The 23,531-nt window shown below is 41.4% G+C and overlaps 1 protein-coding gene across 5 annotated transcripts in view; it reads right to left on the bottom strand.

The window, feature by feature from the left end:
* Window positions 1-23,531, bottom strand: part of HECW2 (HECT, C2 and WW domain containing E3 ubiquitin protein ligase 2) — a 420,734-nt gene that overhangs the window by 107,792 nt on the left and 289,411 nt on the right. For all 5 annotated transcript variants that reach the window (XM_070458479.1, XM_070458478.1, XM_070458476.1 and 2 more), the window contains 6 exons: window positions 18,679-18,779; window positions 16,622-17,971; window positions 15,465-15,560; window positions 6,010-6,160; window positions 5,248-5,351; window positions 4,617-4,741 (listed from right to left, as the gene is read on the bottom strand). In XM_070458479.1, coding sequence (XP_070314580.1) covers window positions 4,617-4,741; window positions 5,248-5,351; window positions 6,010-6,160; window positions 15,465-15,560; window positions 16,622-17,971; window positions 18,679-18,779 — 1,927 coding nt within the window. The remainder of the gene's footprint in view (window positions 1-4,616; window positions 4,742-5,247; window positions 5,352-6,009; window positions 6,161-15,464; window positions 15,561-16,621; window positions 17,972-18,678; window positions 18,780-23,531) is intronic.

Consider the following 23,531-nt stretch of genomic DNA (forward strand, 5'->3'; position numbering starts at 1 on the left):
GATCGTATGTCCAGGATTACCTGGCCCAGTCTTAATTTACTCTAAATCTGTTATTTCCAATAACACAGGTTAGTACATTATTGCTAAATAAAATCTTTCATTTTCCAGAAATCCTTCATCAAGAATAGGTATTTTGAATTCATGCTTGGAAAACATTATCACTGCTGCCATAGTAAATGTATACAAAGGCTCACAAGGAAGTAGATGTGAGCATCTGTATATATTATTCACTAAACAAAATTTATTATGAACAAAATCAAGTAATATTGTTTCCATAAGATATATGCTAGTATATGGAAATAGTCTTGTTTTATGCAGTTTATCTTCAAAATATTTTTAATCATAGGGACTTTATATTTTTCTCATCTGGCTAAGAAGTAAAATGGAGGGAAAATTAAACTTATTGACAAAACTAACTAATTATCAACTAATCTATTTTGCAAAAGCAAAAGTTTCTGACTTAAAAGAATATATTTGAGTATTTTAGAACAATACTTTTCGTCATCAAGTAGAAAGGAGTTTATATGAAGGATTTAAGGTATTTCTAGACCATATTAAAAGCTAAAATAGTAATTATTTAGAGCTTTCCTGGTGGCTCATGGTAAAGAATCTGTCTGCAATGCAGGAGACCTGGGTTCAATCTCTGGGTTGGCGAGATTCCCTGGAAAAGGGAATGGCTACCCCCTTCAGTATAAAATAATCATTTGGCATGTATGTTGGAAAAATTATTTAGCTGCATATAATGAAATGTATGTATGTTTGACAATTATTAGACAAACACAATAATCCCACACATCAAAGACATAACACTAAGAATCGAGTTACCAGAAGAAACGGTTTAAGACAATTTTGGAAGCAATCTGATCATAACCAGCAGAGGGCAGTAGAATATATCTTAAAGCAACTACAATGCAAAAATAGTAAAAACAAACACACATACACAGACACACAAACGAAAAACAGTATTTTGCTCCTCAAGTTTTCCTTTAGAGTTATGGCAACTATGTATCTACTTAATTTTTGTTCTTTTCAATAAAGATGATAGGTATCCACCAAAGAACTATTAGAGCTAATAAACGAATTCAGCAAAGTCGTAAGAAACAAGATTAAAAAACAGAAATCTGTTGCTTTTCTATTATTCACTAATAATGAGTTAACAGAGAAAGCAAAAAAAATTCCATTTAAAATTACCTCAAAAAGAATAAACTTAGAATAAACTTACCTAGAATAAACTTAACCAACGATGTGAAAGACTTATGTCCTGAAAACTATAAAACATTGATAAAGGAAACTGAAAATGTTTAGAAAAGGAAAGATCCTCTGTATCCTTGGGTTGGAAGAATTAATATTGCTAAAATGTCCATACTATTTACAATAGCCAAGATACGGAAGCAACCAGTTTCCATCAACAGATGAACAGCTAAAGAAGACACAATTACCCAGCCATAATAAATAATGAAATTCTGCCATTTGCAACAATGTGGATGGACCTAGAGAATATTATGTTTAGTGAGATAAGACAAAGACAAACACAGTATGTTATCACACAATACGTGAAATCAAGAAAATACAAAAAAATGAATATATATAACAAAACAGAAATCACACAACAAAAAAGACGGTAGCTTGAAATTGGCCACAGTGGGAATATTAACACTATAGAAATCAGTAGGTGCAAATCAAGTCTTAATACTGTTTTATGGGCTGTCTAGACTAGAAATGAGTAAACTAGACACTTATGGACTGGCTGGCTGTTGCTTGCAAACAAAGTTTTATTGGAATATAATCACATCCATTCATTTACATGCAGTCCTTGGCCCAAAAGCTGAAGATATTTATGCTCTGGTCCTTTCCAGAAAAAGTTTGCTTGCTGCCAGTTTCTAAACATAAGTTCTAGATTTAAGAAATCGACAAAGAAAATAAAATGTTAATAATACAGAATGAAGTTCACATTGTGCTGTTACACTGCAAATAGCACACATAAAATGAATGAAAATAAATCCAATATTCAAAAACTATTATCTGGCTCAACAAAGAAGGTGCTGACCTTATTGACTAAAGTGTGTGAAAGGTATCAGCACTTTCTCCAAGACACATTCTCACCATCTCTACTGCTACTGCACTGGTCCAAGTCCTTTCCATGTCTCACCACAGGGCCTTTCCACTTATTCCCAGATGACAAGTTTGCCTTTTAAAACCTATTTTCAACATGGCAGGTAGAAGAAACTTTAAAAAAAAAAAGAAAACTACACGCCCATATGAACTCCTTTAGGAATAAAACCCACTGAGAATGAAGCCCAAACTCCTTGCCAGATCACACAAGCCCTACATTTTGAAGCCCTAATCATCCTTCTTGACTCCCCTGGTGGTTCAGACGGTAAAGCATCTGCCTACAATGCGGGAGACCCGGGTTCGATCCCTGGGTGGAGAAGATCTTCTGGAGAAGGAAATGGCAACCCACTCCAGTACTCTTGCCTGGAAAATCCCATGGGAGAAGCCTGGTAGGCTACAGTCCCATGGGGTCACAAAGAGTCGGACACGACTGAGCAACTTTACTTACACAGTCATTCTTCTGATCACACCACATACTACATCAAACTCATTCCTGTCCTCAAGCCTTTGCTCTTCCTTGGCAAGGAGAGTTCTTCCCTAAGGCCTTTACCTTCCTAGCTTCTTGAAATTTTATAAAATCTTGGAGAAGTCTTTCCATCCACCTGATCTAAACCAGCATCTCTAATAGCTTGGCCCCTTACTCACCCCAGCCCAGTCATCTACACTGTTTCAGTTGTCTCATGACACATATCACTGCCTGAATTATCTTTTTTTGTTTACTAGTTTCATCTTTATTCTACTCTTGTCTTGTTTACCACTTTATCCTGAGAGTCTGGAATGTACTAGGCAAATTATGGGCATTTGATAAATATTGGTTGAATGAAGGCATAAACAAATGAACAAGCACAGAAAACTTGTGTTAGCTAATTCCAAGTTCAAAGCTGTTCCCACCACAGCATGACTTACTGTTTTACAGTGACAACTCTCAATGTTATTCATTCTTCCTCATATGAGAGCCTTCAATCTCCTAGAATTGTTCCATACACGAGTTTAGATTCCTGTAACCTGGCTTCTGAAAAGATACATCATTCTGCCAGCAAAGGTCCATATAGTCAAGGCTATGGTCTTCCCGGTGGTCAGTTGTAAGAGCTGGACCATAAAGAAGGCAAAGTGTCAAAGAATTGATGCCTTTGAAGTCTGGTGCTGGAGAAGACTCCTGAAATTCCCTTGGACAGCGAGGTGATCAAACCAGACAATTTTAAAGGAAATCAACCCTAAATACTCATTGGAAGGACTGATGCTGAAGATGAAGCTCTGGTATTTCGGTCACCTGATGCAAACAACTGACTCATCGGAAAAGTCCCTGATGCTGGGAAATACTGAGAGCCAAAAGAGAAGAGGGTGTCAGAGGATAGATGGCTGGTTGGCATCACCAGTGCAATGGGCATGAACTTGGGCAAACTCCAGGAGATGGTGAGGGACAAGGAGGCCTTGTGTGCTGCAGCCCATGGGGTTGCAAAAAGTCAGACACGACTGGGAGAATTAACAACAACCTGGCTTCTGCCTACCTTTCAAATCTGACTGTCACTAGTGTCCTATGCTCTCTACATACCAGCAATACCAAACTGCTGAACTAATAATGCAGCTTCAGTAGTTCTACAAATTACTAAGACAGCTCTGCAACTTTATGAATCTCTTATTTTGTAAACGATGCTCCTTCTACATAGAGGGCTCTGGCCCGTCTTATTTCTAGGGCAAACTCCTACTCAGTCTTTAAAACTACCAGTCTTCAAACCTTCCACTATTGCCTTTCTACAGCCTCCAAATCCAAGAATGTCACTCTGATCTCAGAATAGAATCTAAATCCCCTGCCATGCCCCACAGGCAGATCTATGATCCGGATCTTGCTGACTTTCCAATGTCCAGTGTAATACCACACCACTCATTCTTTCTATCACCACACAGCAGCCCCTCTGCCCTCTTCTGAGCTCTAGGGTCCGTGTACGTGCTATTCCAATTACTCCAAACACCACTACTCTCCTCCCACAGAAAAAAAAACATGATCTCCCATACACATTTTATATATTTTAAAATATTACTCTATTTATTGATTTATTTTTTCAGATTACAGCAAGGTAACATTTTATATTTCTTTGTTCTTTTGGAGAGCCCGTAATCATGATCTCAAAGTCCAATCTAACCAATGCTTGTTGTCAGTGCTCAGATATTTGGTTATATTTGTGCAGGAAAAATAAAAGTGGTCATTAAGAGAACAGAGAGTCAGCATCTCTGGGATTTTAACCCTAACAATCCCTTGAGAAAGTTATTTCACCCCTCTGTGCCTCAGTTTCTTCATCAGGAAAAGACAGAAGTTTTATCGAACTCACAGGTTTCCATGTTTGGGCTAAATGGTTCGAGACATGGGTAGTACTTAATGCTGAGCTGGAAGACATGGCACTTGGTAAACATCAGCTATTTCCATTCTTACGGTCAATACACAAATGAGGGTAATTTCCTTTGGCCTATTGCTTTTCTGCTCACACCGTCTCAGACTGGCTACTCACAGGGTTAGAATGCAGCACGGTGAAGAACTCTGGGCTGATGAGGAACTTCACGGGGGGAGACTGCAACAGCAGTGTGAGCCTGGATCTGGAGGTAGAGTGGGGCAGGACGCTCTCCCGTCGGAAATCTAGATGGGGAGACCACAAAGGCTTTCAGGGAGACCTTCGCACCTGCTGGAGACATACTCACTCACTTGCATCTTTTTTTTTAAAAGAACACCTATATCATTTACTGTTATTTTAATCCTCAAGATATTTTTTTATATCTGTAAATTCATGTGTAAAACCCAACTGCTCTTCATTACACTAAAATGGAACTCAGTAACGTTCATAGTCATTATTAACATTTTAATGCATCCTGAGATGTTTCAGGTGATCAGATTCTTTCACTACTGCACAGATCCAGAGATTTAAAGTAATTTATATTCTATTTGGTTTTGTGATTCTTAGTACTAAATAAAAAGTCAAAAATTAGAAGAGGTGTCTGGTGAATTTGACTTTTTGAGTTGGACTACCAGATCTTAATGAAGATCAGAAATCCTTTTAAAGAAAAAGCCTCATTTCTTGGAAACGCTTACTTATTTGTTTTTTACTTTCGTGAGATTACAAAACAAACCAACCTGCAGGCTCTTACCTGCACTGGCTTGGTGAAAGTCGGCTTCCTCCCCGGCCCCATCAATAGCATTGCTATTTTCCTCAGGCCTCTCATTGGTCATGGTTCTGCGGATACTCTGGTATCTAAAATCAGGAGCCTAGAGTTAGATCACAGCAGCCTTGAAAACACGGGGCTCACCGCTGCCCCAGAACTCAGACATTTTCACCATCTTCCCAGCCTGGGCCATTTCCTCCCCCAAACTCACTCCCCTACCTTCTGGGCCATCTGCTAAGTAAATCATTGAATTTAATGTCTTCTGTTCAAAGTTTGTGGAACATTTTCCTAACAAATTAATAAAACTTTTTTTAAAATTATGGCCTTTAATCAAAGAAAACTAAATTCCCAGATTGTTAAGAACTTTTGTTTCATAGCAATTCACTTTTGAAAAAGAAGGATAGATTTTAAAAGCTTAGGCAAATAGTAAAGATGCATCACAAATGAAGATTCTAGATATTTAAAAAGCTATTTGGCTTCAAATGACAAATATATATGCTCCGTTGTACTAAAAATCAATGCCTTGGGTTGATCTTTACTTATTTCCTCTCTATAGTTTCCAAGCAAGCTGTGGATGTGTGCGCTTAATATTTTTCAACCAAGAGACAGACAGTCAATGAAGTCTATGAATCAAGAGAGGCCACAGCTCCGCGTTAATGACAGGACACCCAAAGATGAAAGAGGCAACCGCGTTTTCCATCTCGCACATGTAAAAACTAGCCCAACCACGAAACTGCCCGTCCTCACCGCCGGTTGAGCTGCTCCATCTGCTGTATGGAGTTGGATCTCTGCAGCACCTGCGGGGCAGGGGGAGCTGTGGGCCGCTGCCACGTCGTGGTTCTGTTTACGTGGTCCACATAGAAGATCCTGCCGTGGCTGTCAATGCGCGCCTCCCAGTCTAAACAGCAGTAACACACAGAGAGGGGTTAGGAGGAGCAACTGAAGCCATTGGTGTGGCTCATTAAGCAGCACGTGTTTATCTCTGCGACATGCTATAATCTGGGGCTAATAACATACACCCGGCTGCACAATCCAGCAACCCCCACCCCTAGTCCACACCAGAATGTGTTTCACCAGTCAGAAAACAGCTCCTGAGTGCATTACCAACCCCTTAAAAATTCCTGATCATGGGGGATCCCCCTCAATCTGCCTCCAATGCTCATCCTTTACATATGAGTACCAGCATTAAAAAAATACTAGTTGGTATCATAATATTTTAGATATTCACATCAAAATTGTTATTGATGTTTATTTTCACACACAAAAAAGATTTTTCTGTTTTTTCCCCAACTTGGAAGAAAGATTCATAGCTGGAAATTTCCACATGCACATCTATACACAATTTTAGTAGATGTAGTCTTCAGAAGAAATTGCTATCCTAGTCATCAAATAGTATCATTATCTACAAATTTCCATTTGCACATTCCCAAAGAGGAATACATTTCCAGAGCAAGGTTAATGACTTGTTTCCAACCTCAAATAAATACCATGTTTTAAAAGATTATTTAATTTTATGTTTAAGCAATCTCATTAAATGTATTAGTCTTTGTTAATAAACATATAAGAGCATGTTCAATAAACACAGCAACCAGACTGGTCTTCAGGGCCAGACATCCCACCTCTGTGAATTCTCTAAGAGGCTATTTCCCTATTAAAACAAGCAGATCATGAATTGATTTTTACAAAAGGCAACATTTTTAAGTTGACTGCAGTTGGGAAGGGTAATTTATATAGGAATATATGAAAACAGCAGAGATCTATTCTTTAACCAGGAAAGTTCTTTATATAATGCTATTTCTATGGCAAATATGTTTTGAAATTAATAAGCACCTTTCTCTTGAACAGTTCTGTTAAGATCAAAACTCTCCATGTGATCACATAGTTTATCAACAGGAAACATGGGTCTAAAACTAGAGACCAAGGGGAAAGTATGCTTGCTCCTGACCAGCTATGGCATTTACTCTGTAGGTGAGCGGAACATGTATTCCAACAAAGTCTTTAGGATTGCAAAGACCGGCATGGCGGACCAGCCAGCACCGGAAGATCACTGAGGGCTGCCTCAGCTGGAATTGGAAAGATTTCCTTTTGTTGCTCTCAGCCTGTCATAAGTTACGACATATGGCAAGGGAAAGAAAACTCGGGCTGAGGAAAAGCAGATCACAAGACAACAAACAACCCCATGTCACTTGTGCTCCAAGGTGACATGGACTCATGATGAAGCAGGTTGCCAAACCTGAATTATTTGGGGACAGCTACAATCTCACCAGTAGGACAGGTGCAAAAGACCGCATGCTCAGCCTGCCATGTGCGGTCAAATGGTAAGGACATAAAAGCATGTTCAGGAACCATTTTTCAAACCCTTTGATCCATTCCATTGTTTTGCTCTGCTCTTCGCATAGTTCCCCATCTCCAAGATTCTGAGAACAAGTATTCCCACTGCATTCCTCTCTCATCAGAGCCAGGATGATTCAAGCACATGCTCTATGTCAAATCAAATGCACATGGAAATGTTTACAGTAGCTTCCAATTTTTAAAAAATGTAAAATAGGTCAATTAGGAATAAAAACAGAATAGAAACCAACTAAAGGAAGCAGAGAGAGAGGAAGATGCTGCCAAGCTCCCAAGATAAGGTTGTAACTAAAATTTGGCTCCAAGTTTTCTGGCATTTGAGTCAGAAAAGAAAACACACTGTTGCATACTTTCCATTTTCTGACAAAAGAAAATAAAAAATTAACTTCAAAGGTGGAACTTTTCCCTTAAATAAACTACATAAGAATTTACCCCATGAAACATGACCTGTATGAGGCCCACATGGGTAGCAAAATGGAGGGGAATGGCTTTGAAGGAAAGGGGTAATCTCCAAATATATTCACCACTGTACCTTGCACACAGCATGTAATAAATGAACAAATAATTTAAATAAAGTATAGCTATAAAAAAGAATGAATCTTGTATTCACTTTCCATAAAGACCAGGAATAACCTTAATTTGTATTTCAGTAAAGATATTTCTACACAAAGGGAAGAAGGACTCTGTGGGAGAGGGCAAGGGTGGGATGATTTGGGAGAATGGCATTGAAACATGTGCGTTATCGTATATGAAATGGAGCGTCAGTCCAGGTTCAACGCATGAGACAGGGTGCTCGGGGCTGGTGCACTGGGAAGACCCAGAGGGATGGGATGGGGAGGGAGGTGGGAGGGGGGATCGGGATGGGGACACATGTACACCCGCGGTAGATTCATGTCAATGTATGGCAAAACCACTACAATATTGTAAAGTAATTAGCCTCCAATTAAAACAAATAAATTTATTTTAAAAAAAAGAAAACAATTTCCAAAAGTTTGCTTTCTCAGAATATGTGATGCTGGATGCACATTATGCCTTTCCCTATCAAATATCGTATCTTTACACTGAGGTTGTTACCTAAATCCCCATAAAGAGAAATGCTATTTTACTGGTCTTAAGTGGACTCTTGGCATTGAATCGGGAAAGACTGTCATGCTATTGGCATATTCATGAACTACACATCCACACTTACCCAAGTAGTCAATACCCTTCCATCCAGGCAAAGATAGCAGAGGTGCCTATAGGAAGGTCAGTCCTCTCTCATTATATATCAAAATTACGTTTCAGGAGGCAGGGGTATGGTTGCTTTAATATAAGTTTTCACATGAGGCCTGGCTTGTTCTTGGTTAAGAAAGCAAATGAGAACACACTGGCTGACATAAGTTTCGTCCACAGCTGATGCTAGAATCAGACGGGCAGGGTTGGAAGACTAGGGTCTTAGCGTTCACTTCCCTGTCTGGCCACACTGTAAACTGGGGCATATAATCAGTGTGCCGTGTGTGTTTGTGTGTGCACACGCACGTGTTGAACTAGATTAGTAAATAGAAAGCCTATATCTAGCCATGGCTTTGTCACACTTTTGCTACGTGATGTTCAACAACTTAAGACACCTCTATGGACCACAGTTTCTTTACCTGAAAAATTAGAGGACAGAAGCAAGCATTGCTAAGGTCCCTTTCATATCTAAAATAACATGAGTCGGCAAGTGACATGCATTTTACTACATTAGGTTCAGTAAGGACCTAGCACCATCTTATGTCTGGGCCAGAATTTCCAACATAGACCCTAAACCCATTCATACTTTTGGTCCAGAGGCTCTGGGGTCCTGAAAACCACCTGCTAACTGCACTTAGGTCACTGCAGCTCCAATATTATCTTTTGTGCATTTGGTTTTCCACATAAGACTTCATTTCCATAAAGAGCTTCATGGCAATAAAAAGGTTTGAAAACTATGATGTAGAGAAATGTATCTCAAGGTATGAGGCTCTGAAAGTATGTGTCAGAATCACTGTGAGGATCAATGTAAATGCAGATTCCCAGGAGATACCCCAGCTCTTCAGAATCAGACTATCTGAAGCCAGCATTCAGTTATCTACATTTTTAACAACCTTCCCAGGTGACTCCTAAGCACAAGAAAATTTAAGAACACCCACACAAATTAATAAGAACTTAAAAATGTAGCTAATTCACTGTACAAACCCATGGAGCTAACACGGGGCTTCTCAGAGGTCCTGAAGTACAGGCTCACAAGAGACAATTTCAGTCTAAATTCTCCAAACTGGAATCCAGGAGCAACGGGACACTTAGATACCCTGAAATTCAACTATATTAATAATATCCCCCTTTAAATAGCTGGACAATAAGGGGCAGCTGCAGAATTAGAAAGTGTCAAAATCTGCACCAAGCCACTGTCAGTGTCTATCCCAGGGGCAGGAAGGTGAGGTCTTAGATAGTTTCAACTTTTGGAATCAGCCCATATGGGCATGGAGCAGGGATCAACCCTAAGGCCCCTCTTCATCTCATCATTCTTCTTTCTCACGCCCTTCACACAGACCTTGGTCTCCACTGGACCACCCAGGTGATGAGATGAAGACATGAACCCATCTCAGCGAGTGCTGAGGCTGGGAAGAATCGATGTCTAGACAGGGTGAGTCACACCTCAGGGAAGCCAGTACCGAACTGTCTACATGAACCAACGCGGTGAGAGGACTGTGAGCGGGGCCTGACTTCATTATAACTGGGTTTAGAAAAATGAAACACCTGAGTGTTGTGAAATAAACTTACAGGCTCAGTATGAGAATGATAATCATGGTATCCTCACCAAAGTGGTGAGATGAACAAGTTATAATGAACTAAAAGTACTCTTAAGGAAATAAGCTTTGTAATAGATGCTACAAATCTTTCCTTATTGAAACAATCAAGGAATTATGATACCATTTGTATAAAGTACAAAAGTAAGTTAAACTTGTCTATGCCTTTGGGAGTCAAGACAGTAGGTCCCCCTGCTCTCTAGCAGTGAGAGTGGGAGACGGCAAGGGGCCACAAGGAACAACTGAGGCGGTGCCGGCTGCCCACGGGGGCTCCGTTTGTGGGAATGTAGCAGGCGGAATGGGCTCTTTTCTTCATGCATGTTATGTTCGAATAAAAAGTTTTAAAAAATTTAAAAATCTCAAATCTCTTAATATTCAGTTTGTAAGGAAGAAGCTTTTTAGATTAAAAGCATGAATTTTCTTCCTTAAAAATAACTTTAAGGTTCTAGAGACTGAGTCCCTAGCTTTAAACAGAGTAAAAATTCTATAAGATTAATTGTACTTTTCAGATTCACTGCCTTCTTTTAAACCTTTATTTCAAAGGATGTTCTAATAACAACAGTGCACAATCACAAAAAAAAAAACATGGTAACCATTCCCCTGTGTCTTTCCAGGGCTACCCATCTGAACCCACCATATAAGTAATACACTAATCTAGATTCTGTAAGAGTCCACTGTTCATCAGTGAGTTATTCATCCTGAATCTATTCCTATTCCTACCCTTTCGGGGGAAAAATATTTTTCAACAGCTTCCTGTTGTCTCCAGTTCAGCCATGGATTAAGTCACAATTATACTGGAGGCAATAAGAGAAAAATAAAATAGCTTTTCAGAAGGGGCTGAGCTGACCATTCTTTTTTTCTCACTCATCTTAATGCTTAAAAGACCAAGATTTGTCATGCTGATAACATCTGAGTGGGCTTCAGCCTTGAATGGCCTCCAGCTGCCAGCCTATCAATCATCTCAGAATAAGATACAGCAGATTCTTAAGGCACTCAGTACATGTTTAACTCAACCAGTTTCCCTGCAAGGCTCTCAAGAGAGCCATGCCGCTTTTAAGAACCAGAGCTTTCTTATTTTGTATGGCTCATTGGAACGTCTCTCAACCAGTAGTTGGGGTTATATAGCCTGCAAGGTCACAGGACAGGGTCCACGGCCTAAAACAAAAATAAGAGTTTGAGAACCAATCGGTAGATCATCATTACAGCCGAGGCAGTCTTTGTACTAAGTCCAAGATCTGCTCCCTGAACCTGAGATAGGAGGAATGAGGCTGGAAGAAGCAAACAAAGCAGGAAAACTGCTTTACATAAAATGAGATCAAACAGATGTTCGGAGACTAAGTTATGACCCTGACATATAGATGACCACACAGTCAGCTAAAAGAGTGAAGAAGCGTAGCAACGACATCCCTGTGTCCCCTTAATTGAATTTGCAAATCTTCAGAGAGAAGCAAGCTTTATTGGATGGCTTCCTCACTGTATGTTAGTACACACATACACACATATTTTTAAGGCAAATATAAGCTAAAATAGCAACAGTAATAATAAGGAAGAAGAAAAAGAAGAGTCAAGAATGGGGGATCATGCCTCAGTACCCCATTCTGCAGGTGTGGGGATAATGACATACACAGAGGAAAAGACGCTTCTGAGTCCAACACAGATGCTTAAAAGACCAAACCCATCTGCACCAAAAGATGGTGTTAATACTGTCACTGCTCTTCTTCTATGTGAGGGCCTCCCAGGGAGAGGTTCTGCTAAGTAACTTTAACCTGGAAAGAAGAGACAGCTGAGCATCTTCTCAGTCTTCCTAGGTCTGCCCTCAAAACACAATGTAATAAAGTTTCAGAGCACTGCCCAAAGTCTCTAATTTCAGGTGTTGCCTGGGCCTAATACCAAAATATGTCACCACTTTGCCACTAACCAAGCTTTCAGAATTTACTTTCATCTACCTACACAATAGTCCCTATCATTATAATCTTAAATCATAGAGGAGGAAAAAATGTTTGAGACTCTGTCTCAACTTTTGTGTGTTCGTTGCTCAGTCATGTCTGGCTCTTTGTGACCCATGGAGAGGGGCTCGCCAGGCTCCTCTGTCCATAGAATTCTCCAGGCAAGAATACCGGAGTAGGCTGCTATTCCCTTCTCCAGGGGATCTTCCCAACCCAGGGATCAAACCAGGGTCTCCTGCATTGCAGGCAGATTTTTCACACTCTGAGCCACCAGGGAAGCCCATCTCAACTTTTACTAGTATGAAATCTTAAGTTACTTAACTTATCTGGGCTTTGCTTTCTCCATCTATAAAGAATCAGATCAGTTGATTTCTACCCATCGATCTATAAGCTACAGATAAGACTTTCTTGACCTACTTCACAAAATTGTTACAAAGAATTTTTTTAAAAACATTTAAGATGCATTTTAAATTGTAAAGCACTACATAAGTTCTAGGTATTATAATGTATGCACGCATTCTAAGTCGCTCAGTCATGACCAACTCTCTGTGACCCTGTGGACTGTAGCCCACCAGGCTCCTCTGTCTGTGGGGATTCTCCAGGCAAGAATATTGGAGTGGGTTGACATGCCCTCCTCTGGGATCGTCCCAACCCAGGGATCAAACCCATGTGTCTTACATGTCCTACATTAGCAGGCAAGTTCTTTACCCCTAGCACCACCTGGGAAACCCCCAGGTACTACAATAAGTGACGTTGAAAGTATAACCCTAACCTTAAAATAATTCAGCCAGGTCATTTAAGAGACTGACCAATCTGCACACTCCAAGTAGATCCCCTTAGCTGAGGCTCCCATGAGACAATGTGTGAACACAGAATGCCATAGCTCTAAGTTAGAAGCACAGCCAGAGACTGCTAGCTGCACAGTGCCCAGTGAGGAAAGGAAGGCAGAGAACTGGCCGGGACAGGACAGACAAATAACACAGGCAGCCAAGTGATTAAATAAACTGTCAACAGATGAGACAGACTGGGAATAGGAGAGAGCGAAGCAGTGTGGGGACACAGTTTGAACAGTCATCAGGTATGCTCAGACATAATCTGTAACTGATTCATGATAATGTAAGACCCCAAATTTGTAAGTTAATAGTACATAAGAAGGAACAACTCAAGAATTTTCCTCCTGTTCATCAGTTACTCATTAAATTGAATATACTACTAAGGTGCTTTTCTCATTTTGGATATATTAAGTTGTTAAAATGAACAGTCAATTGTTAATTTTTTTAAATTTTAAAATTTCAGTACTACATCTGTGTAATGAAAATACCAGTGTTGAAACAAATGCACGGAAACAGCACAAAGAGTGGACATAATTTCAGCAGGAAAGTACCTGTCTTTCTTAAATACAATCTAGAGACCAAATTATGAGTCCAACAGAATTCAGATGTAGCCAGCAGGCTACAGCCATACCACCCTGAATGCACCCGATCTCATCAGAGGTGGCCAGGAGGATGCCATTTATCCATACACTGACACAATGCCATGCCTCATGTCCAGGTGCCTGAAACTCCAATTACTCATTATTAATTGTTTACATATGCATGTAAACAAGCTCTCCCACAATTCTCTCCTGATGTTTCTAATTCAATTTTCTCCAATTATATCTATATATCACCCAGGAACATTTTTCTTTTCTGCCCCTAATGTTTTCTGCAAGGGTAAGTAGTAAGGAAGTTTCCCTCCCCCACCTCCAACCTGCTTAAGATGACACAATGGTTAATCTATCTCTTGGTTTATTTTTTAAAACTGCTTAAAATATATGCCTCCTATGAATAATCACCCTCAGTTATCCAAATATATGAACAAGGGGAGGATCTGTGCACAATAGTATTTCCAAATGATTCAATATTTCGACAAATTGCACATAGCATCCTTCAGCTCTTTTGTCAGAATTCACCTGAACTGACCACTCAGCATTTTAGCCTTTTAAATGCATACCATCTCTCCCCTCTTATGTCCTACCATTTTTTAAACACAGAGAGCCAAAGGGATCAGCTTCTTGCCATGATCACATATAAGAGAGTGAACAGAGAGGTGCATCAGAATGAAAAGCAATAAGGCAGAAAGATGTATTTTCCAGGATGTTCTTAAATGCAGTATTTACTATTATTAATATCATCGTTTACCAAAATGCCTTGCTCTCACAGAGTAATATTGCTTTAAGGGATTCTAGAAACTTAAATAGAGTTTAAATTATATCCAGCCAATGATTGGCCATGGGCATCACTCAGTTCTCTGAATTTAGGTTTCATAACTTTCCTAGCATCCCTAGTCCTCACCTATGTCTCCTTTAAGTGCTATGTGTTTCTTGAAAGTGAAGGAAATAACCACTACAATATTGTTAAGTAATTAGCCTCCAACTAATAAAAATAGATGAAAAAAAAAATAAAATAAAATCAAGGACTTTTTTTAGTCCAAAAAAAAAAAAAGAAAGTGAAGGAAATTAAATGTCTTTCAAATCCCCAGATAATCATCATACTCCAAAAAAAATAGTAACTTCTGAAATTAATAATACTTCTCTGGATATCCCTAAGAGAAAAACCAGGACCCTGTACTTAATGACTTAAAATGTTACAAATAAATAAAAAACAGTATAATACATGGAGCTAAAGCTTTTCCAAGAGATTCTACCTACACAGAGCTAAAGCTTTTCCAAGAGATTCTACCTATTTGTTACAATCTCTATATGTGTAACAACTGAAATATTTGTATAATAATTAATTACACAATAATTGAATATTCGTGTAATAATTGAAAACTCATGCTGTCATTAGGCAAATTTAAAGTTTTTCTATTGTATACCCAGTTGTCCATAACATCTGGACTTCTTTCCCTTTATTTACTTTCCCCAGCTGCCCTTTCATCTGATGGAACAGTGCCAGCCAGGAGCCGACAGCCAAGCACTTCCCAGACTATCTGCTCAGTCGAGTGGCAGCTGCCAGCTCCCTTCTTCTGGGGTCCTGGGCATCCATCCTTTAAGTCCCGTGGATCCTGTCTCCCTTGCACCCTTTCATCAAGGTGAGCCCTTTAGGTAGCAGTTCCTCACTTGGTGGGAGAGCCTCGTCCACCCTCTGGTACCGGCTAACGTCCTGGCGAACTGAAGGCAGCGATCGCAGTGGCTGGTGGCCGTTGGACTGACAACCTAGGATTAAAGGTGAACAGTTACCTGGGTATTGTTTTCCCATTCAGTGTCAAAACAGCCTTTGTTAAAAAAAAAAAAACCACTTTACATAAATCCTGGGGCCAGTCACATTTCCCACCCCTCTTCTCCTCTTTCTGTTCCCACACTGGCCTCGGTTCTAGTCATGCACCAACGCTTCAGGGTCACGCAGTGACATCAAGATAATGAATGGAGAAAAAAATATGGAGGAAGGAAAAAGGGGATGCTTTAGGTAGCAAATAAATTACAGAATAAGAAAATCATTTCTATTTCTGAGTCTATGCTATTTAGGCATATGAAATTATCCTCGGGCTTTTTGATGCATCTATAATAGAAGAGTTTGAAGGAAGCATTCTACCAGTCCCCATTCACTGAGAGAGAGAGCAAAGTTTACATGTAAATTTGCATCCTCAGACACTCAAACAGCATATTTCCAAGTATCAGAACACATCACCTAACTTAACTGACATTTCTTATACTGCAGAAGGCAAAAAACGACTTTAGACGCAAAGCACACATGAGCCGTCTGTGTTGAAGCTTCGTGCAATGAGGAGTGACCTGAGACGTTCCAGAAAACCTCACAGATAATACTGGTAGATGCTGCCAGCCTGTCTGGTTCTGTATCTACACACCTAGAGATTCCTTATGAAACGCTTCTTCGCACTGCCCAGATGAGAGAGCCGAGCCCTGGGCGGGTGAATGCAACGGTGCACAGCACGCACACAGGCGGTTTGCTCCTGGACATCTGCCCTGAGGCACTCCAGGCCTCCAGGGTTCCAAGGACCACAGGCCCCCCCACCCAACAGGCCACTTTCCTAGGGAAAGCAGGAGCCCACATTGATACAGAGCCTTGAAGTTCATTATTTGACAGCCCTCTTATTTCAGCAATAGAAGATCCATTTAAAAAAAAAAAAAAAAAGAAGCTGTTGAACCCAAAGGTGAAGAATCCGCTAATATCTGACCTGCAGCACAATTTACATTGAGAGGCAACCCTCTGAGCAGGTATGCCTGAGACACGGGCCACACTGTCTTCTACATCCTACCTCCAATCGCGCCCTCCTCCTGGGCAGTGGCCCCTTCACAAGCCCCTGGGGTATCCCGAGCAGCACCCTCTTCCTGGGGCTGGCTCTCAGCGGCAGCAGCAGCTCCCTCCAGGCTCCCCCGCCGCTGCCAGACCGTCCCCACCTCCTCCTGGTCAGGTACAGGGGCCGATCCTGACCCTGGCCCTTCCTCCTCTCCGCTGGGCGCCTGCACCACGGGTAAGGACCCAGGAGTGCATGTGGAATCCTGGGACCCTTCAGCAGGGCCACTGCTGGCGGGCTCTGCTGCACAGGCTCCGTCTTCCTCCTCCTGAGAAGAAAAGGCTGGCGTTTCAGGAAACCGTGCGCTCTCAAGGGATGAGCACCGGGTCTCCACCGAGGAGAGCTGCGTGGTAACGCTCTCATTGCAGGAGCTGTCGGCCCCTTCCAGGTCACTCTCCCCCTCGGGCCTGGTGCTGGCCTCGCTCACGCTCTCTGTCCTGGCAGGGTCGCTGGGTTCTGTTTCTGAGGACACCTGGGAAGGCTCGGACCCCTGATCGAGGGACTCCGTCTCACTGACGGCTCTTCGGCTACCCCCCGACGTGTCAGAAGTGCCCGTGTCGGCCCCACTTGTGGGCTGATCCGCCTCCTGAGAGCCACACAAGTCAGTGCTGGCCTGGTCCACACTCGGTTGAGACTCTGGGCCATTCTCGCTTTCATCTGGGCCCGGGCCTGAGGGTACAGAGGTCTCCGCAAGCTCTGGAAGATTTCCCGGCTTGTCCTCGAAGGAAGCAGCTTCGTTAAGGGAGGCTTCCTCGGTCTCCACTGGGTTGTCTTCTGGCTTTGTCTGAGAAGTCAGGCTCCCATCATCAGGTCTCGATGCCCTGCTAAACATGACCAGCCCTCCCTCCTCCTCCAAGGAGGATGGATAGCCCAGGTCTTGCTGGAACTCATGGTCTTCTTCATCTGAGTCGATATGAAGCATTGCATTGAGCCTTGTGTCAGTGGGAAAACTACTCCTTAGCTTTGGAGAGGCTCCCACAGGCCTCTCCGAGCAAGTAGCTGCACCTGACCTAGAATGGCCACTGTGTTCAATAGCATCTAAATAATCATTGAGTGAATCCTGACGTCCTCTGGGAGGTGAGGTCCTTGAAGACGTAGAAGTTAATTCCTCTGTGTCTATTTCCAGAGTAGAACTAGTCCTGAGCGAATGCTTGGGGGTCCCATCAGCACTTTCCTCAGAAACTGGGCCATTGGAACAAACTGGGCTGTCGTGATGGCCCCCTGGCATGTCCTCCTCATCGGAAGGGCTTCCTAGGTCTCCGTTCACAGAACTGACTCCAAGTATTGTGCCAACAGCTTCCGGAGAGGCATCTGAAGGAGAAAACAGCATTTATAAAAACAAAGGCGTTATTACGAATTAACTTTTAATATCCCAATCCTTTGCCACCAATCTGTTCAAAGAATTCAGTCATCCCACAGAGGGCTCTTCACAGCAAGGGTCCCCAACCCCAGGGGCGCACACTGGCAAAGTCCACACAGCAGAAGGTGGGCGGCAGGCAAGGGAGTGAAGCCCCGTCTGCGCTCACAGCCTCTCCACATCACTCACGTGACGCCTGAGCCCCACTTCCTGTCCATGGCAGCATGACGAATGGAGCGCACTTGGATGACCACAAAGCCACCCCCCACATCCCTGGTTTGTGGAAAAACTGTCTTCCATGAGACCAGTCCCTGGTGCCCAAAAGGCTGGAGACTGCTTTACAGTTATCACCAACATGCTGAGATTCACTGCTCACTACTAAGCAGGTACATATACTGCTGGCCAGCCTGACACATGAGGTTTTATATGTTCACTACTGCTGAAAATGCCACATCCCAGTTTCCAAACACAGATAAAAACCTAAGTGAGATTTTATTTTATATACAAACAGGCTTTCATATCTGCTTGGAAAACTTCAGCTATCATTCGATAGCTATTTTATGTTCAGAACAGGATACAAACAATTCTATTCAAATGTAAACTGGCAACAGTAAGATGTAACAAGTTCTACGACAGTGGTGTATTTACACAGATATCTCACCTTCGTGCACAGAAGATGTGACCTCCACTCTGAACTGGAGGTACCCACTCACATGATCAGCTGGGAGCCTTCTGCCAAGGTTGTAGCTGAGCATCTGATCACTGCAAGAATAGAAATGGTCTTTTCATCCTGCTTCTCTGCTGTAGGCTTCATCTCCTTCCTGCAGGCCACCCCCTAAACTCCACATATGTCTCTTAGAACTCTCAGACTCATGAGAAAATGAAAAGGCATGTTAGACTCAACGTAATATTATTCATTTGTACAAATGAATACTTATAAACCCAGGGATAAAAGGGAATCTTGTCACAAGGAAAATTATTAGTAAATGCAATATAATACAAAATGCAATACAATGTTGTTATGATTTTTCAAAGGGCACTGATTTGTTCTCTCACTGCTAAGATTGATCAGGAAAAGGACATTTTAAAAGCCATCAAGGAGCTGGAAAAGGCCTAAAATTTTGAGTGTTTTCTGACTCAAGTATAAATGAATAGAGGGCCTGGTTCCTTGGCATTTAGCATGAGGCAAGCATACTGGAGTGGGTAGCCATTCCCTTCTCCAGGGGGTCCTCCAGACCCAGGGATTGAACCGGGTCTCCCACACTGCAGGCAGACTCTTTACCAGGGAAGCCCCTCTAAAAAGGCAGGCACGGGGAATTCGCTGGTAGTCCAGCAGTTACAACTCCGAGCTTCCACTGGAAGGGGCGGGGGTTTGACCCCTGGTTGGGGAACTACGATATGCCATGTGCCACGGACAAAAGAAAAGACAGACGAGCTAAGGGTCATCACGTGGAGGGCACAGGGCTGCTATATCCTGAAGAACAGGAGTGGGAGCTAGCAGAGAGCTGAGTGTGAACAGGCCAGGCTCTGAGAGCTGCTCCGATGTGTGAGGGGCAGGGGCTGCAGCACCTCCCCTTCCTCGTTTGTAGAATAAAGGGCTCGCTCTGGGCCCTCACTTGGTGGGGGTGACTATCACTGATTCTCTGCGCAACGTGTGAGTGATGCTGATGGGATGGCTGGAGAAGCAGGCTGCACCCCCTGGAGGGGTCTTGTTGCCATCCTGGCCGGCGGGCGGGAGGGGCCCACACAGCTGGCCCTGCCTAGCTTCTGCTCCATCGGAGCTCCAGGCTCAGGCCTTCGGCTTCCTGGAGGATGAAATAGTTGATATTTTTCAACTCTGTGTTTATTTATCAAAGTCAAATACAATCACATCATTTCCTTGTATGCAAACAACTCTTAATTAAGGAAAATAACCAGAGGGACAGGACTAGATCATCCATCTCCGCTCTCACACTGCCCTCTATTGGCAGCTTCGGGAGGAAACACAAGGCCTCCACCTAACACTTGCACCGCTGCAGACTTCAGAGCCTCCAGTCCCTATGATTACTCATCTACACAAGATTTCCCTTCTTCTCTACCTCCTCGGCATAATTTTAAATAGACACTATCTGTTTAAAAGAACACATGCTAATGTAAAGTCCCAGTTCAGCTCTTATGAATTTCTTTGGCTTCATACAAAGAATTTCTTAAAACAATAAGATTTTTTTTTCTTCCCTATAAATTTTGTAATAAATATTTGATTGATGCTCTTAAAACGCTTTGTTTCCCCCATCTGAGTGCTAACACCCTAATAAGGGCTTTGCATGCATCATCATTCCCCTGTGAGCCAGGTGGTGGCCCTGTTTTCTAGAGGAGGGAGCTAAGGCAGAGAGAGGATAGGTAACTTGCCCAAGGCCAGACAACAATTAAGTGACAGAACCAGGATTAGAACACAGATATCTATGACACAGATGCCCCTGCTCTGTTAGGCCCCAGATCATATCTCATTTTATGAGCACTTTCCGTAATCCTTGGCTGCTTTAAGTAGCATGGATTTTAATGATATTTACTCATGGCTCATCCCAATGCAATTGATATCACGATGTTTTGTATATTTAAGCTGATATTTTAAGAAAAAAATTTTTTGTAAAGGGATGTTTTGGCATTAACTATTAGATGATACAAGTATGTTAAATGCTACTACATTAGAGTGTTCCAATAATTCTACAGTGACTGCAACCTGCATAACAGAAGTGATGTCTCTTTCCTTGACTGCTGTCTTCCAGCATTTGGAGAGTGCCTGACACGCAGAGACGCTCCACCTTTGTCCACTAATGCATGAAGCCAGCAGCAAGCTACCTGAACCTGCTCTCAGTACTGTGGTCCTCATCCATCTCTTTGGACATTCAGTCTTGGAATAATAAAATCTTCCCTTCTTTGCTAAAATCAAATTGACTCTCCTCTCCTCCTCTTTGGGCAATAAAAGTAAAGTGTTGGTGCTGATGATGAAGACTTTAAAAAGTGATGAATTTTAGCTAGGAAGTAAATGTTTAGCAGGGATTCTAAGAATGGGATCCATTCTTTTGCTCATTATCATATTCCCAATACCCCAAACTGTGCTTAACATTTAGTAGATACCATACGTATACACATCCGCATATTTGTTGAATAAATTTAACAAATGAGACTCTTTACTTTGAAAAAAGATTTTTAATAGGTATTAGTGCTGTTTTTAACCCAAACTGACAAGATACTCAACTCTACCATCTGTAAGTACAGGGAAGACTCCCTATTCAGAAATTCCAAGTCAAGGGGGTTCCATCCTTGCTAAGTGACTGCCAGGGGATTCACCTGCTTCTTATTCTTAGCTTCATCTGACTCATCCTGCCTCTTTCCTGTGATAGATAATTGTGTACCCTATATTATATATTATTATGGTATATAATTATAAAGAATAAGTGCCAAAGAACTCCCACTGCCTGATCGAGACATTTTCTCACTAGTGTAATCAGAACAAACGACAAAGCATGGGAAAGTGATGTGCTTTTTGGACAGAATGCAAGCCACTTTCTGAGAAAAAGGTCACATTCAAACCAGTACTCTTGAAACAGGTAATCAGAAAGGAGTTTCAGCTCAGCCTATAAAATTTCACCATATGAAACTTCAATTACTTCAGAGAGTTTCAGTCTACAAACACATAAGTAAAGAAAACTCATTATTTTTCAAGATGTATCAATTACTTGATAGAAAGTAATAATCAGATTAAAAATATATTTAGATGCTGAGAGCAGATACACTAATATGGAGCATCATATTTATTTAATAAAGCAAACCCCTAAATATCAGGCAATGCTTTTGATATATTTGTGTGGAAATATTTCATAATTCTGGCATATCGCAAATTCATGCTGGACTTCCTTCCAATATACACAGAATCTATGCTAGGCAGTATTATGTGTCCATTCTTTAAAAGACTGAATGAAAGTCGGCAAGTTAACAGGAGAGTCAAGCACTAATAAGGCTTTATTTTTCCTTGATCATTCTTATGGGTACACATAAATGGACACTTCTGTCAAAAGTCACAGATATTATATAAATTATATGATTATACTTATGTAAATTAGATTACAAACATTATATTTTCAATAGTTAATTCTCACCAATTATAATTTTTCATTTTCTATCAATCCTAAAAATAATTTTTAAAAACTTCCCAAAGCTGAAGCTCCAACACTTTGGCCACCTGATGCTAAGAGCCAACTCACTGGAAAAGACCCTGATGCTGGGAAAGACTGAAGGCAAAGGCAGAAGGGGCCACAAAGGACAAGATGGTTAGAAAGTGTCACTGACTCAGTGGACATGAATTTGAGCAAACTCCAGAAGATAGTGGAGGACAGAGGAGCCTGGCATGCTGCAGTCCATGGTGTAGCAAAGAGTTGGACATGACTTAATGACTGAACAACAACATCAAAAGAGTATTATCTCCACTAGAAGCAATAATTTCTATTCTTAAAAATAACTGTAATTTCCCTGTTTTATCAAATTAAACCAGGCTGCTAGAATTTCAGCATAATATTTCTACTTTATGTGGTCTTGCTCAACCATTGCCTCTAATGGACAGAGAATTAGATTCCATTAGAATCTCTTAATTTCAGATTTCAAAGGGGTCTTTGAGATCATCTGGTCTAAAGACTTTATTTTTCAAACGAGGAAACTAATGTCTGAAAAAATCGTGGCTTGTCAAAATGCTAAGAGGACAGTTAATTCGCTGCAAAGTGCCTGTGAATGATCAACCTCTCAGTTAGCTGAACGAGTATTCCATCACTGCCAGCCTTAAAGTGTGGCAGAGCAGTCGAGATTCTGGAACAGACTGATCTGCTCAAATCCCAGCTCCACCACTGGCTTCCTCATCTCTGAAAGGGGTATAACGACATTGTTCACCTCGCAGAGTTGTTGAGATTATAGAAGCAGATGAGAGTAATTTACTTAACTCCTGACATAGAATAGGGCCATACTGTTCATCACTGATACTGCTGACTACCACCACTGTTATCATACATTCATAATGTTCTCCTAAAATGAAAAGGATGCCCCCTAGTGCTACCTCAGAGAAGCTGTGTTACTGAGTTTGCTGGTACTTACCGTGTGAAAATATATATCCACCATTTATAATAAGGAAGGGAGGCATGTTATGATTTCTCAACTACTTGATTCACAGCTTACAAAAAGCTAACAGAAAGGAGACAGAAGTCAAACCACATTTTAAAATTCTCTCAATGAATAATTTCTAGTTGCCTAAATGAATATCTTAGAGCTCTAAGTACATGTCTTAGAGCTCCACACCATCTCTGAGTCCAGGCTCTGTTTTAAATGGCCCTAAAATAAGGTGGTTTTGGTATCTCAGGCATAACAAACATCTCTGGATAGGGTTAATCAGGATTGGGAGGTGTCAACCTGATATTGGGATCCTGTTCTAAGGAGAGGCTGTTATAGCAAGACTTCAATATACTCAAAAATCAATTAAACACTGTGACA

This window comes from Odocoileus virginianus, chromosome 30, assembly GCF_023699985.2.
Source record: "Odocoileus virginianus isolate 20LAN1187 ecotype Illinois chromosome 30, Ovbor_1.2, whole genome shotgun sequence".
In the NCBI taxonomy this organism is placed as follows: Eukaryota; Metazoa; Chordata; class Mammalia; order Artiodactyla; family Cervidae; genus Odocoileus; species Odocoileus virginianus.